We start from the raw sequence: 15,159 nt of genomic DNA on the forward strand, positions 1-15,159 counted from the left end.
GTTCTTTTGATTGACAAGTGAAAGCTCCAATCAGTGAGAGGAACGGACGGAGGCGGGTCCATGAAGCGCTGACTGTCTACACTTCAAAGAAAACTGCGATTTGACTTACAGTGTTGCAACACGGTGAAGACGCGGACTTTTCTCTTCACATAACTACTTTGTTGCCTCCAACTTTCAGTTTAGCCGGACTGCCGCTTTTGTGTAAGTCTTAAAGTTTCAAAATGTCCAGCGACCTCAGGCCAAAGCTGTGCGTCTTAGAAAAAGGAGACAACGGCTACGGTTTTCATCTCCACGGCGAGAAGAACAAGTCAGGTCAGTACATCCGGCAAGTGGAAGACGATTCTCCTGCCGCCGAGGCGGGTCTGATGGCCGGGGACAAACTGGCGTTCGTGAACGGGGAGAATGTGGAGGACGAGAAGCATCAACAGGTGGTGTCCCGCATACGAGGCATCACGGGCAAACTAGAGCTCATCGTGATGGACGCAGAGACCGCAAATCTGCTGCAGAAGCACAACTTGAAGTGCAAGAGAGAGCATGTGACCGATGGGATACCGATACCGAGCAGTGCTGAATCGGACCATGAAGAGGAGACGAAGAACGGGACAAGGGAGTCCACCCCTGTCCCGGAGACAAATGGGGACATACGCATGGATAGACTGAGCGTGAGCTCCAAGGTGAGTTCAGCAGCTCTCGTGAGCATCACTTAAAAAGTTATTTTGGATTTTAAGCTGCGAACAAGTTGAGTCTTCTTCACGTGCGCCAAGTTTGACAGCTGTCCCCTTACAATTAGGATATATAATTCATAATATTCATAATAAATATGTGTATATGTAGGTTAATGTCAAATAAGGATGTTCGAGATCATTAAAAATTAGAAATCTCTTTCAAAAACCTAGTTTAAAATCCGTATTTAATAAATCATTTGAATGTAGGCCTATATATTCATGTGTTTCATACATTTTTGAAAACAAAATGTGTGTAGGCCTAAATCTTTTCCACATATATTCTGATTTATTTACTCAAAATGTCAAGTGGTGTAACCATTAAACTAAAATACTATAATTGGGCTTTAAATACATTTGAGTTCACAGGAGTTCAGTTCTTTTTATTAGACTTTTTTTTTTTTTATCTCTGACTGGAGTTTGATTTTAAGCCCCAGAAAATCTTTCAAAATGACTTATAATTCATTTTTGTATTCATTTTGTTCATTTTTGTTCATTCATTTTGTTCATTTTTGTATGAATTGCATTTTGTAGTGTACATTTTGTATACCTTAATATATTCAGACAAAAATCATTGAATATTACACTAATATTATAATACCAGCTGAGCATAAAAGGACATGTTGTCCACAGAAAAGCCCATTTGTACATTTTCTTAAGTTTCATTGCACATTGTTTGATGACCAGGCCACTTGTTGTGGATATGTGCCCATAACAACACAGTGCTTGGTGGGGAAATGAACAGGTGTGGTCCTTCTGAAATGTTTGAGGATATTTACATGTTTCAAATCAGATATTCTTTGTGTTACGTCACAGGTATCACTGGTTTTCACATTGCTTCCAGTCTGACCTGTCAGACAGGAGGACAGTCAGACATGTTTTCCCGCTTTTTGGGGACGATGCTTGTCATCAGATGCATTAACCAAATTCCAGGCCTGATTACTTAATACAGAATTCTAATACTATTCATGCAAAGTAAATGACAAATACTTTATTTATTATTAATTGCCAGTTAATGATAACTGATAATAAAAGCGTTGTCTATAAGGAAGAAGTAGATCAGATACACATCATATCGAGTGTAATAACTGGGCTCTTTGATCATTTACCACTTGAAGTTTTAAGATTACATAATGATGTAGAGTGTATAGGTCATCTGCATGGCTTTCAAATGATATTTTTATGTAACAGTACAAGGTCTGCAAGTGATTTGCACCAATTGTGCAATAAGAATATAAAAAGCTTTGTCTTCGTTCCTGTGATGTTAATCTGAAGGCCTTTCAGTGGGCAACATTCTCTTTCATGGGACAAATATTTTATTTTTGTTATTAACGGGATACCCCACCCAAAATGTACGATTCGGTCATCGTTTACTCACCCTTATGTCTTTTTAAACCTGTTTGACTTTCTTCTGCGAAATGTAAAAAAAGAAAATCTATTCTTTTACGTTTTGGAACAAGATAAGGATGAGAAAACGATGACAGATCCCTTTAAGAGGATGTCCTATTATACACATTCATTTATTTTTCATTCAGAGTCATTGGATTCAACATCAAGTCATTGTATTTTCAACATTTCAATAGAGCTGTATTAGTTTGACGGTAAATAAAATGACCAATTGTACCAAATATAGGCTACTTAATGGTTTTCTTGAGTTGTAATTGTTCTAGTTGAGGACAAAAGCCAGCAGGCTAAGCTGACCCCAATAAAGTTTCAATCCCTTGCCTTGGAGATCTTTGAGCAGTAAAGGGTGTTATTGTGGAAAGTTACTCTTTGTTTGGGTGCAGAAGCAAGATTAGAGAGAAAGAAGCCCACAGTAAGATTGAGATCTTTTATCCTATGTAACAGATTCTGATGTGCCATCAGGCTTGGAGAAGTTACAGGAGATCAAACCTGATAAAGCAAGCAACTCTATTACATTAATGGTTGCTCAAATAATATGGATTATTTAGAGACATTTGGGACTGACACATACACCCCGAATAGTGTAGTTTTTGCACAGGCAATCCCCATTTATATTTTCTTCAGAAAATCTTACTATAGTTACTATAGAAGGTAAATCAGTTTCAGTGCCTGCACAGCAAAAGCAAATGTCAAGTGTGCAGTTTTGATGCTAGTTATTCTTTTACATAATGGCATACAGGCCAGTTTTTGTCTGTCCTTTTTCTGATTATGTGGCTTGAGCTAAAAAAACTTTAATCATCATAACCTTGGCGGACCAGAGAAGGCCTCTGCTCAATAACAGTTATTTAGAGTCCCTGGAACAATATGGATTGTAATCACATTTCTTTCCAGAAATTATCAAAGTGTTTTTGAAGCCCTCAGTCAACCATGAATGGCCCCTTCTGTTGTGTCGTTTTCCTCTCACCCTCCTGCGTCCCATCCTTCCTCTCTGTGATAATTCAGAAATGAAATGCCGCTGGAGGGAACATCCTTGGATTGGCTGTCAGTTAAACCCAGACTAAGCTTTGTTCTTGATGGCAGTGCCCTGCGGGATGCTGTTTACTTACTGAGATGAGTTTCATAGCGGATTACACTCAGACAACTTGCACACATTGTGATGGAAAAGAGGCAGAACATATGATTTATAAAAATTAGATCAATGTCTGAGTCTGGAATATTTCCTGACATTGCAAACATCTGAATCATTCTCTGATAGCAGGTCCTTAGCATAATTCTTCAGAAATGCAGGTGTGTTGAAAGGATGGATGGGTGTGTTTCTTTGGAACAATCCTCAATAGTTTGCTTTGATTCTATTTATAATAAGTGGCATGTGATGATATATCAATCACTACATTTTGTGCTTGTCATGTGTTTTATTTATTATTTAGGTTAGCTTCATGTTAAGTGGACGATGAAAAGATTGAAGTGGCCTACTCCCTAACTTCACCAATGTTAAAAAAGCCATTGTTTTTCTAATACAGTTACAGTTATAGACTGGTGAAAGTGGTCGTTGTCACTGTAGAGTCCTTGCTATATGATATGTATGTCAACCTTGATTTTCTCCTAGCTAATTTTTTCACTTTTTTCTATTTAGCATTAGGGATTTTGAACATGTATTTAAATTATTATTGAAAATTGTAATTCTAAATGTGTAAATATTCTATCTATGGATATGAATGTTTCCTCAAATTGTACAGCTTATTGAGGAGAGGTTTCTTGTTCATTTTTTTCAAGTAATCTTGTGTGATGAAATAGACAGAAATTCCCACAGATATTTAGTTTTACCATGAACTTAAGTCACTGATGGACCATATGCTAGAATATCATGGGATTTTTTTTTTTTTTTTAGCTTGGGATGGTTAGCAACCACTTAGCAATTAGCTAGAGCACCATCACAACACCTTAGCAGTGACATAGCAACACACCAAAAACCTACTGAATACCTTAGCAACCACATAGAATTACCTTGGAAACCACTTCTAACACTCTAGTATCATTGAATGAGACTTTTTATAGGCAAAGCACAAGTTTAAATTTTATTCAGTTAAAAAATGATTTGATCTTTGACAACAATACATTTCAGCAGACACAATACAACATCTTAGAGTGTGTTTGGCAGCCACACATTCTCTAGATGTGTTCATCACTAAACATTTCAAAAGTAAACTCTCAAGCTGAATGCGTAACTCTGCGAGAGAGGGAGGGATGTTCACACATTTAAATTAACCACTTCCTTGTTTACAAGATCGCTGTTTTTCCTGCTGTGGTCTGTTGCATTTTGAGATGACACGAGCAGTTATACCAATCATATCAGTCCTTGCCTCACTGCTCTTGCTACCTGACTGTGTATTTTGCTGTTGGTTGGCAGTCTCCAAATCTCTATTGGTTAATTATTGGCTGTTGAGTTTTGCAAGTGCACATCTTGGATCCAAAGCCTCAGGCCTGTAAATATATTTATGGTTCCTTTGCCAGCTCTGCTCATCTTCACATTCATGCAATGAATGTTGCGTCATACTATTTAAAAAAATGCTCAGTATACCACATGACGTAGGTTTTAAATAAAGCTTGTTTACTTGAACAACCCAGGTTATGTTTTAGGATAATTATTGTTTTCAATCATCAGTTCATGTTTCACCAACCTTTCCCCAGTCCTTCAAGAGTTCAAGAGTTGAGCAAACCAAGGACAAGATTATGAGTTACTAAAGTGAGCCATAAAGTCATTAACCTTTGTATCATCGATCTGTAGTATCTTTTATAGGGCTGGTGGAGGATTTACTGCGGCCTGCTGTGAGCTGGAGATGGGTTAGGTTAGGACCTTACCACACTTGGCTCGTAACAAACAGGTTTACTTAATGGTATGCAACAGTTCCCAAAAATAAAAATTCCATTATTCCTTTTACTCACCCTCATGTGGTTACAAACCTGTATGACTCTTTTTTTCAGTGGAACAGAAAAGAAAACTGTCTAATGCTTTTTTTTTTTTTTTAAGTCACATGAAGTCTATTGTTATTTTGAACCCTGCTGACCTTGTACTGTTGATTGTACAGACAAAACTGTTAAAATTTCCTTCAAAATAGCTTTTTTTTGTGCGTGTTCCACAGAAGAAAGAAAGGTAAATAGGTTTGGAATGACATGAGGATGATGTCAACATAAAGTTGATTTAAACGTCAGTAATCTGAAAGCATATCTACATGCACACATCCTTGTTTTGGACTGATGACAGTGTTTATTTTCCACATGTAAAAATGAGCACATATTTTAAAAATGAATTTTGTTTGCTGCTTGGCTGTGGTGTGAGTTTGTCCCAATTGTGGTAATAAACGGTTGGGTAAATATCATGAGTTTGCATACTGTCCTACATGTCGTAATGATCTGATGTAATGATGCACAGCACTACTCGCAGAAATCTTTAGGCGATCTAGAAAAGAATGCAAAAATTGATGATACTTTTATGCAACGTTGCATCCTTTTTGAAGCTGGAAACTTCAGTCCCCATTTGTAAATGGATGAAAAAGATGAAGCAGTGCAGTATTTGAAAATTTCTCCTTTTGTGAACTTGCTTAAAAAATCAACAAGAACACTTCTCCGCTAAACTGTCACAGTACGTGAGAAGTCAAGGAGAGATAAGTCTAAAAGTTACCTACATTTTCATTTTTCCCCATAATCAGTGATTGATCTCTTAGCCAATAGTTACTCGGAAGGCCACAGGTGCCACGGGTTCATGTTATGTCACACAGACTCTCAGGAGGCTTGATAGTGAATGAAGGTCTTTGTCAGATACTGTAGTTTAAAATGACTCTACCCCACATCTACTGTGGACAGGAGAAAATTATTCCCTCTGCTGACTTCAGCTGTCTGTATTGAATAACCCAAAGGCAAAAGGAGGCCCAGAGGGAGGCTATCTAGTAAAGAGTAAATTCCATAAAGGAACTCTACACTTCCAAAAAGGAACTCTGTGAGTTTCATGCATAGCAACAAGCGATCACAGGCTTTCATCATGCACTGTATTATGGCATGCCATAGTTTAATGCTAGCTTATTGTTAGAAACTAGTTCCGTTGTAAGCTTGAATGCTTCATGACATATAAAGAATAGGCTTATTTCCTCTCATTTCATGTTGGTTTTTGTTAATGTTGTTCTGCCCTGCTTGTAAAACTGGTCACAAAGCAGATCCTCTCAAATTAAACCCCTGCTCTTATGAGTAATCAGACACAGATCTATATAAGTCCATATCAAATATCTCTTGCCAAATGCCTGAATGTTGTTTTCCTAATTTAAACTTGGGTTTGATTAACAGTAGTTTGTACATTTGTGGAATAAACCATTCTGTACCAAATAATACATGATTAACAAGCTATTTAACAAAAACATGCCCATGATATGAAATATTTTACATAATAGGCTAAATTAAGAGTTTGCATTGTGACAATGTTTTTTTATATCAGTATACAGCAAAGATAGTACAACAAGTATTACCATTTTTTTTTCAAAGTTTTGAGAATATTTTTTAAATTATTTAATGACAATTGTTATTTTCATAAAAAATAATGTCACAATGCCAAATCATTTGTAATTCTAAAAATAGGCTTAATTCCGTATCCAAATATAATTTCTTTTTACTTTTCTTGTGATTTTGGGAGGAAATATGACCCAGAAGTGTTCTCGATAGAGTTTGTGACATTCACCTCAATATGTCTTAGATCAGGGGTTCCCAAACTCGTTCCTGGAGCCTCCCCAACACTGCACATTTTGCATGTCTCCTTTATCAATCACACCTGATTCAACTCATCAGCTCATTAGTAGCAACTCCAAGACCTGAAATAGGTGTGTCAGACAAAGGAGACATGCAAAATGTGCAGTGTTGGGGAGGATCCAGGCACGTGCATAATGGCCGTTTCTCAATACCAAGTTCGCAGAGTCTGGACTTCCGTCCTTTCGAGTTTGGACTTGCCAAGTTCGACTCAGAAGAACGAACTCTCGAGGACGGGAGGACGAACTGAATTCTGGGTTATGGCCCGTATCAAGTCCGCACAAGTCACCTCTCGATGCATCCTCGGTAAAAGGGGCGGATCAAGAACACATCCGGGGATTTGAACTGGACTTGGCTAGATGTGAACTTTGAATTGGAACAGTACTTCGGCAGCGACTGATGACGTTTCACAAGTCCACAAGAACACAAGTACAGACAAGTACGCATATTGAGAAACGGCCAATATCTCTCATTTGAGTGTCCTTCTCTTCACGTGGATTTGATGTGTTCCAGGGATCTTATCAATGCGGATGATGTCATCTTTGCATTGTGAATGTGTGGGCCCCTGCCAAACCCTTCTCAGCGATAGCAGTCCACACCCAAGCCCTTTCCCACACTCCCACAATTCTCCCTTTACTCACAACCGACACTGCCAAACACTGAGATGCCAGAGCCATCAGCTCTCCTCATCCGCTGCATTCTTTTGCTTTTGCTTTTCATTGAGTGACAATGCAGCATGATTTCCATATCATACTATATCATCTCATCTGCTTAGTTCATACTTTCAAACCCAAATTTGCTTACGAAAAGAGCGGCCTTGGGTGGAAGGGTTAGCAGAGGATACATATAATTGGTAATGAAGAAACAATAAGAACCAATACAGTGATAACAATCTATGGCTTTGTATATCTTATCACAGCAGGGGTGTATCATTTAGTACATGCTGAGTAATCTTCAGAGTCTACTTGTGCGCATAGTATCATAGGCATTTAAAAACATTGTGACTGTCACACGTGTTTTATGAAAGACCCACCCAGAGAGCGGATAACGTTGTATAATATTCCTGACTGTATGTCCAGTCCTCTCAGGACATTGTGAACCTTCTGTCAAACATAGTCAGACATGGCTACAGCACTTTGGCAGGAAAGTTACAGTTTTGCTGGGTGAAATAAGACCTAATGTTAGTCTCTTGCCAGTTTGGTCAGTGCTTAAAGCCAAGAACTTGTTTGCTAACCCATCCAGCACATTTAAGTTAGAAAAATACCTCAAATTTTTGTGAAGAGAGTCGAAAGAAAGATGTTTCTGTAGTTTAAAGTGAGCACACCACAAGCACTCAGGGTTGTTTATGGTGCTATATGCTCTGTTTTTATCTAGAGCCAAACACGCTTTATTCAAGCCCATTCCGTTCTGTAGCTTCTCTCCCCTGCTAAAGACGAAAAGTGCTACAAGAGCTACAGATGCTGTGGTTATTTGAACAGCAGTAGCAGAAACACAGCGAGCAGCAAAATAGATTAATACAGTTATTTTTATCTGGCATACATATATGACTATGACTGTTCAAATAAACCAGGTTTGTGACAAGACTTTTTAATCTACATTTAATTATTTGTTGATGGCAAGGAAATGCAAAAAGATAGACACTGTTATTTTTGCTCCCAAAGAATTTTCTTTTATTTAATAAATTGCAATGATTCATCCACAAGCTGTCTTCATCAGGTTAAAATGTTGCTATTAATTAAATGATAAAAATTTTTTGGGAGTAAAAATAACGGTGTGTCCATCTTTTTGCATTTTATCTAAGCACCTGCTTAAGAGAATTTTGGATGTGCACATTCTACTTTGAATAGATGGCAAGAAAAGTTGACTTTGAGATATGCTCATGATGAAAGCATTTTGATTATTTCTGTTTGTTTTCAGTAAATACTTAGTCCAGACTTAAATCGGAAAACCTTTACAGTATCTTTTCTGTCACGTGGCCTTCTGCCATATGTATTTTTACATTTAGATACCATACTTCTCTATAGTAAGCAGTAAGTCTTTTAGCGGCCACTTTTATCCAGTTGCTTACAGTACACTTATTACAGGGACAGTGGGGCAGTGTGGGGTTAAGTGCTTTGATCAAGGGTACAATTGGTAATAGCTCATGGCTCTGATTACCAGGCCTTGCTATAACAACTTTGTCACACACCGTCCACAAACCATCCCCAGACAGAGCTCTTCAGTTGCAGCCTTGTGTTCAGCATGAGGGATTAAACTCTTAGCGTAACATATGGCCTCTGCTGGCTAAGCCTATGCTAATCAGAGCTCAGATAGGTCTTGCCTTTGCATAGTCACCTGCTAGAAGCGTTCTTCCTTTCATTAGTGGCTACAGTCGGGCACATTTTCTTTGAGGGACAGTAATGAGGATATCTTTGCCATTGCCAGCTGTATCTGTGACCTGTGGTTAGCCTCCAGCTAGTGTTTTCTGAAGAGTGGGTATTGTTAATCGTGTCGAGCACACTCAGTGACCCTAGTCCTAACCCCTTCACTCCGCACTGCTATCCGGTTTCCCAGAAGAGCAGGCCTCCCGGGAATATGTAGCCTGTACACTGCAGCTTTGTACTGCTGTCTTGGTTTACGTCTTTATGTAATTATATCCATTTTAAATAAATAATAATATATATATATTATTATTACTTGAGTGTTATTGATGGGGATGTGGGAATCATGTATGGCCACATGATTTCCACGATGTGGAAAATGCGGAATCCGGTCATAAAAATGGAATTTACTGTATAACATGGAATGTCACGGAATTTGCCTAATTTTGGATGAATAAATTAAGAGTAGGTCAGTACATTAAAATCAAAACGTGACATGGACTAGTGTCTGTGAATATTAAGATCTGTGTGTCTCTGTACGAATGAATGGCGCAGATGTGCAGTTTCATTTTCTACACATACTGAAGCGTGATGCCCGCGGTCGTTTTAGCCTCTGCCATCTCAATATATGAGTACACGAACACATGAATATAATCTCTAGAACTGCTCTGAGAGTCACTTCATGAGCATTTTTACCATTTCTTTTGTGAAAAACTATTATCACAAACAGATATATCACAAACCTAAAGGTCTTCACATCAAACTGTCAAAATAAAAGTTTGGTTTAACTTGAAGAAACTGTGACAGAAATATAAAACAGTATTTTTAAGGAATATTTACTTATATTCATATTTACCAGAAAAAATACACAACACAGTATTTCTGAAAAAATAAATCAATTAGTTTTTAATAAAATCAATTATTTAGAGATGCTTTTGATTAATAAAATTTAATGAAACCATTAAAATTGGAATCCAGAAAATTTATGTAAAACACAGAATTTGGTTAAAATAAAACAAATTTTGAGAGAAAAAAAAAAAACTTATTTCATAGGGTCTTAAAATTTTTATTTTTGTTACACTTTAAAAAAATAGCTGTTAAATTGTGTAAGTTTCATGATTTCAGTTAATTAGAAGTGCTTTTTACTATTTAATTTAACCATTAAAACAGAGACTATACAAATGAAAAAAAGGAGGGGGGAAATGGAATCTAGAAAAATTAAAAGGAAAAAATTGAATTTTGAAAAAATAAAACGGATTTCATAGGACCCTACATAAGCCAAAACATTGGCCTATATCAACTATAACTGTTATTGTTGTTAATAATAATAATTATTATAATTATAATTCTTAGAATAATAATCATCAGCACCAGTAGATATTATTATTATTATTAATTATATTATTATTATTATTATTAGTGTTTGTTTGTTTTATTGTATCATGTTTTGTTTTATTTTATTAAAATATTGTTGCTTTTTTGTTAATGTAGGGGTACTTGAGCATTATTCCTGGGACTTGTGGGGGAACATAAGACAAAACCCTGGACTGTAAACGACACAAAAACTTTCAAATCAAATGATCAAAATTTTATAATTTTAATATAATTTTATAATAAACTTGAACAAACTTCCTTCTGTATTTGTTTTCATACTTTGCCAGCTCATGTAGGTTTTTTTTTTGACTCATCCATAGATCAATATGTGCAAGGAACACAGTAGGCAGATGTTTGGTTTCTTATCTGTTTGTATAATTTCAGCCATATATTATAGACTGGTTTGCTAAAGAGGGAAGTACACAGATGACAGGTCAGTTTTGTTACTTCTACTTTTCAGTCCTTCATCTCGGGATGTTGACGTACTGAGTCCTCTTTGAAATGGTACGCAAGTTATTTCTCACTTTTAATCGATTGCTTTATAGATTTTGTACATTTCTGTGGTTTTATTTCGAAAATGTTGCTCAGATTATTGTGGAAGGTTTCAGGAAGCAGGTGACTTGTTCAGTTATTGTGTATCGATTGGGGCGGGAGGCTTTGCTTTTTCTTTTGTACATTATGATGTGCATGTCTCAAATATGTTTCTGGTGTGTGATGAAGGTTTGATTGATTTTAACTATATATATATTTATATATATATATATATATATATATATATATATATATATACATTTTTGCAATGAAGAGAATTAGAATTGTTGCTTTGTACAAAATTCTTAGCTGTAGTTTACACTTGAAAGATATGTATCATGATTGACAAAAAATGTATATGTATTTGATATCTTGAAATGTTTTTCTTATTTATACGTTCTGCTTTGTCTGTTTAGGATATATCAGTGTATAAGCTGTTTTCGTAATTTCCTTCCTTGATTATTGCCTTTTTATAGGAATCAAAGAATGAGCTGCGTCCACGTCTCTGTCACATGAAGAAGGGTGCCACCGGATATGGCTTTAACCTGCACACAGAGAAGACGAAACCTGGCCAGTACATCAGGGCGGTGGATGAGGATTCCCCAGGAGAGAAATCTGGACTTCGGCCCCAAGATAAAATAGTGGAGGTATAATACACCATATTTAATCAGTACTTTAAACAACTGTGTTTGTACTTCAGGAATGTATGGTAATAAACTTTTGTGTTCAGATGTTCAGATAGCACCTCTCTCTATATATATTAATATATATCACTGTAACACAAGGCCTCTTCTTAAACGTCTGTAAGATTGTTATTTGAAAGAAATTAATCATTTTATTCAGGGAGAATGCATTAAATTGATTAAAAGTTAGATATATGTTGTTCTTTTGAACTTTCTATTCAACAGAGAATCTAGAAAAAAAATTGTCACGGTTTCCAGGAAATTTAGCAACTGTTATCAGCAATGCTAATAATAAGAAATGTCAAAGAAATGAAAATTCAGCTTTGCATCACCAGAATAAGTTACATTTCAAAATAGAAAACGATCATTTTAAACTTTAATAATATTTTACAATATTTAACCGTATTTTAACAGTATTCAAATAAATGCAACATTGGTAAGAACAAGACACTTCTTTCAAAAACATTGAAAAATATTACAGACCCCAAACATTTGAATTGTAGGATACATATATATATTTTATACATATAGTTACTTTTGGCCATTTTGACTTTCCTTGACAGCCTATTCAATGGATGGTAAACATGTTTTGCTTTTAGTTTTTTTCCAGTGAATTCCACATAAATACTGTGTATTATTATTTTTGTATTAATTTCTGAAATTTTGTGTACAGTTTCTATCATTGTATTATATTATGTAATATTGTTATACATTGCATTATGACATTATATCAGCCAGCAGCCATCCTTCTTTCTAGATATTGCCATTGGCAGCATTCATCAAAAAACACTGTTAGTGATAATATTCTCCAACTTTATCATGTAGTTCATTAGCCTAACCATAGGCTGTTTACAGCTGACATCAGAACGATTAAAGATCAAATTTTAGAGCCAGAGTGATATTTTGCACATTTGATACTTGCACAGAGCATTAACTGTAAATGGCTGAGTGGTTTGGACTGTGTTTCCAAAGTGTTAATCTCATTATCTGTCAGTGAAGAGTGGCCAGTGTAATTACTGTCTCTCTGGGAGTGCTGGGATTACTGAACGCCTGAGGAGAGCGCAGAGCCACATATCTTTATCAAACCACTGATATAATGCCAGGCTCAATCCACTTACCAAAAAACCCCAAAGAAAGTTCAAAGAAGGCTGATAGGGAAAAAAGGCCCTGTTTGTGTCATGTCTAAAAATATATATTTATCACTGTCCCATTTTCAACGCATGTAAATACCTGGTGTGAGGTCAAAGATATGACGAAAATGAGGTTAGACAAATAAATATAAATAAAACTCTTTTGTGTTCAATCCTAATCTATACACAGTTTGGTAATTTACTAGAGTGAGATCTGTTCTTCACCTGAATTCATTCCTGATAAATTTGTGTACAGAACAGATAGTAGATTAGCAGCTAGTTACTAATGAAGTCATTAAAACCAAATCTGAGATGCGTCACTCTTTCCCAGTCAAGTGTTATGTTGATATAGATATCATTATGTCAGTCGTCGTCATTCTGGGAGGGACTTTAGGGGAATCACTCTTGGATTTAAATAAGGTTGTCACTCCCAAAGCCTGTGTAGTGTGTGTACGTGATTTCAGTAAAACTATGTAAATGTTCTGAGGGTAATGGTGAAGTGATTTTGGCTGACTTGTAACTCAATCTGCGGTCATGTGTTTTTCACAGTTTTAATTTAATCTTGCCCTTTCACTGGTTGTGTGACTGGTTGACATAGCTGTTCACCCTGAGCACAAATCCTGACAGAAGATTTTTCATCTTAAAGCCTAGTCTCATTTCCTTCAAAATGCCACTGAACCCTTTTCTTTGAACGCTGACTTCATTCAGCCGCCGTGCTTCAAAGCTCTGAGTGTTTTCACACGCTCAGGATCCCCGTTCTTAGTTTCAATCCCATTTCCCGTGTTTCATCTCAGATTCCACAGAGCTGAGGCATTTAAATGTCAGGCCTTAGCTTTACCTGAACATGACGATAAAAACATGCTATGCTAGGCCTTTTCACAAACCCAAGTGTGTTTCACACTCACTCAGATGAATTCTCCTTTTTGCTTCCCTGCTCTGTGAGAGTGGCCTCTTGTTATGTGTGTGTATGTCTAATAGGACTGTTTAAAGGACACATAAGGGGGCTGTTGTTTGTCCGCTGTGTTTTAATTGCCTGCAGAACGGGAGAGTGGGATCGGCATTCCTAAGAGCCCACTCCTGCCCTGAATCTCCCACGCAGATTCCTTAGCCTCTGGCATTATGGGATAGACCAACAGAACCTCAGTCTTTTCCCAGGTGTCTCCTTTCTGTGAACCGGAGAAGTCATGGTCATGGGATTAGACTTTCTATTGACCCATAACTAAGTACTTCAAATGAATAGAGCGTCAGAGAAAGGAGATTTGCTGTGCATGCTGGTATATACTATATTATAGACTAAAATCAGTTACACATTTGTATTGCCAGAATTTTAGTTTAGCTGCATTGGTGTGAATAGTGTGAATTAAGTAATAATGTAAAGAAACAATTGTGCAAATATATTAAAATAGTAATATTTGCAAGTAAATTCAGAATATATTTTAATAGTTTTTTATTTAATTTGAAATTGTATTTCAATTTAATTTAATTTAATTATATTTTTACATTCAAATTATATTACATTTAAGTTATATTAAAATGTTACATTGAAAATACATTACTTTGAAACAATAAATTAAATTAAAAAGAATTCAAAAATAAAAATTCTATTAAATTCTATTGTATGTATGTATTTCTATACATAATCTTTCACAGATTATTTTACTACTGTAATAAAATAATAATAATAATAAAACTGGCTTTCAATGAAATGTCCACCGAAGATCACTGCAGAACCACAGGTGCTGACTACTTCAACCACATGGTTTGAATGATCCAGGGAAACTACTGTTCATTTAAATATCCAGATATATCAGAATGAATGGAAACTTCCTGCTTTCCTGCCAGGTTCCCACAACCCTTCCTTATCACAATTTAAGTCTCTATCTTTGCTTCAAAATGCTTAACTCCTGTCTGTTGTTTCTGCAGGTGAATGGCGTTCCTGTGCACACAATGCAGCATTCAGAGGTGGTGGCGGCCATCAAGGCAGGAGGAGATGAGACCAGACTCCTGGTGGTGGATCCTGAGACAGACGCCTTCTTCAGAAGCTGCAATGTACTTCCAACTGAGAATCACCTCACAGGTACAAGTGTAACATATTAACCAGCTACAGCATGTTTTTTCATGTGCAAAGTTGGTTTCCGTCTATCTCACCCTTGACTGTAAGTGTGGT

General features: G+C 36.4%; 1 protein-coding gene across 1 annotated transcript in view; it reads left to right on the top strand.

Annotated features, from left to right (window-relative positions):
• The window catches only part of LOC306852112 (Na(+)/H(+) exchange regulatory cofactor NHE-RF1-like), an 18,884-nt gene continuing 3,725 nt past the window's right edge, over positions 1 to 15,159 (top strand). The window contains exons 1-3 of the mRNA XM_079388763.1: positions 1 to 674; positions 11,656 to 11,826; positions 14,916 to 15,069. Coding sequence (XP_079244889.1) covers positions 222 to 674; positions 11,656 to 11,826; positions 14,916 to 15,069 — 778 coding nt within the window. The 5' untranslated portion in view covers positions 1 to 221. The remainder of the gene's footprint in view (positions 675 to 11,655; positions 11,827 to 14,915; positions 15,070 to 15,159) is intronic.

The sequence above is a fragment of the Barbus barbus genome (assembly GCF_936440315.1).
Source record: "Barbus barbus genome assembly, chromosome: 32".
In the NCBI taxonomy this organism is placed as follows: domain Eukaryota; kingdom Metazoa; phylum Chordata; class Actinopteri; order Cypriniformes; family Cyprinidae; genus Barbus; species Barbus barbus.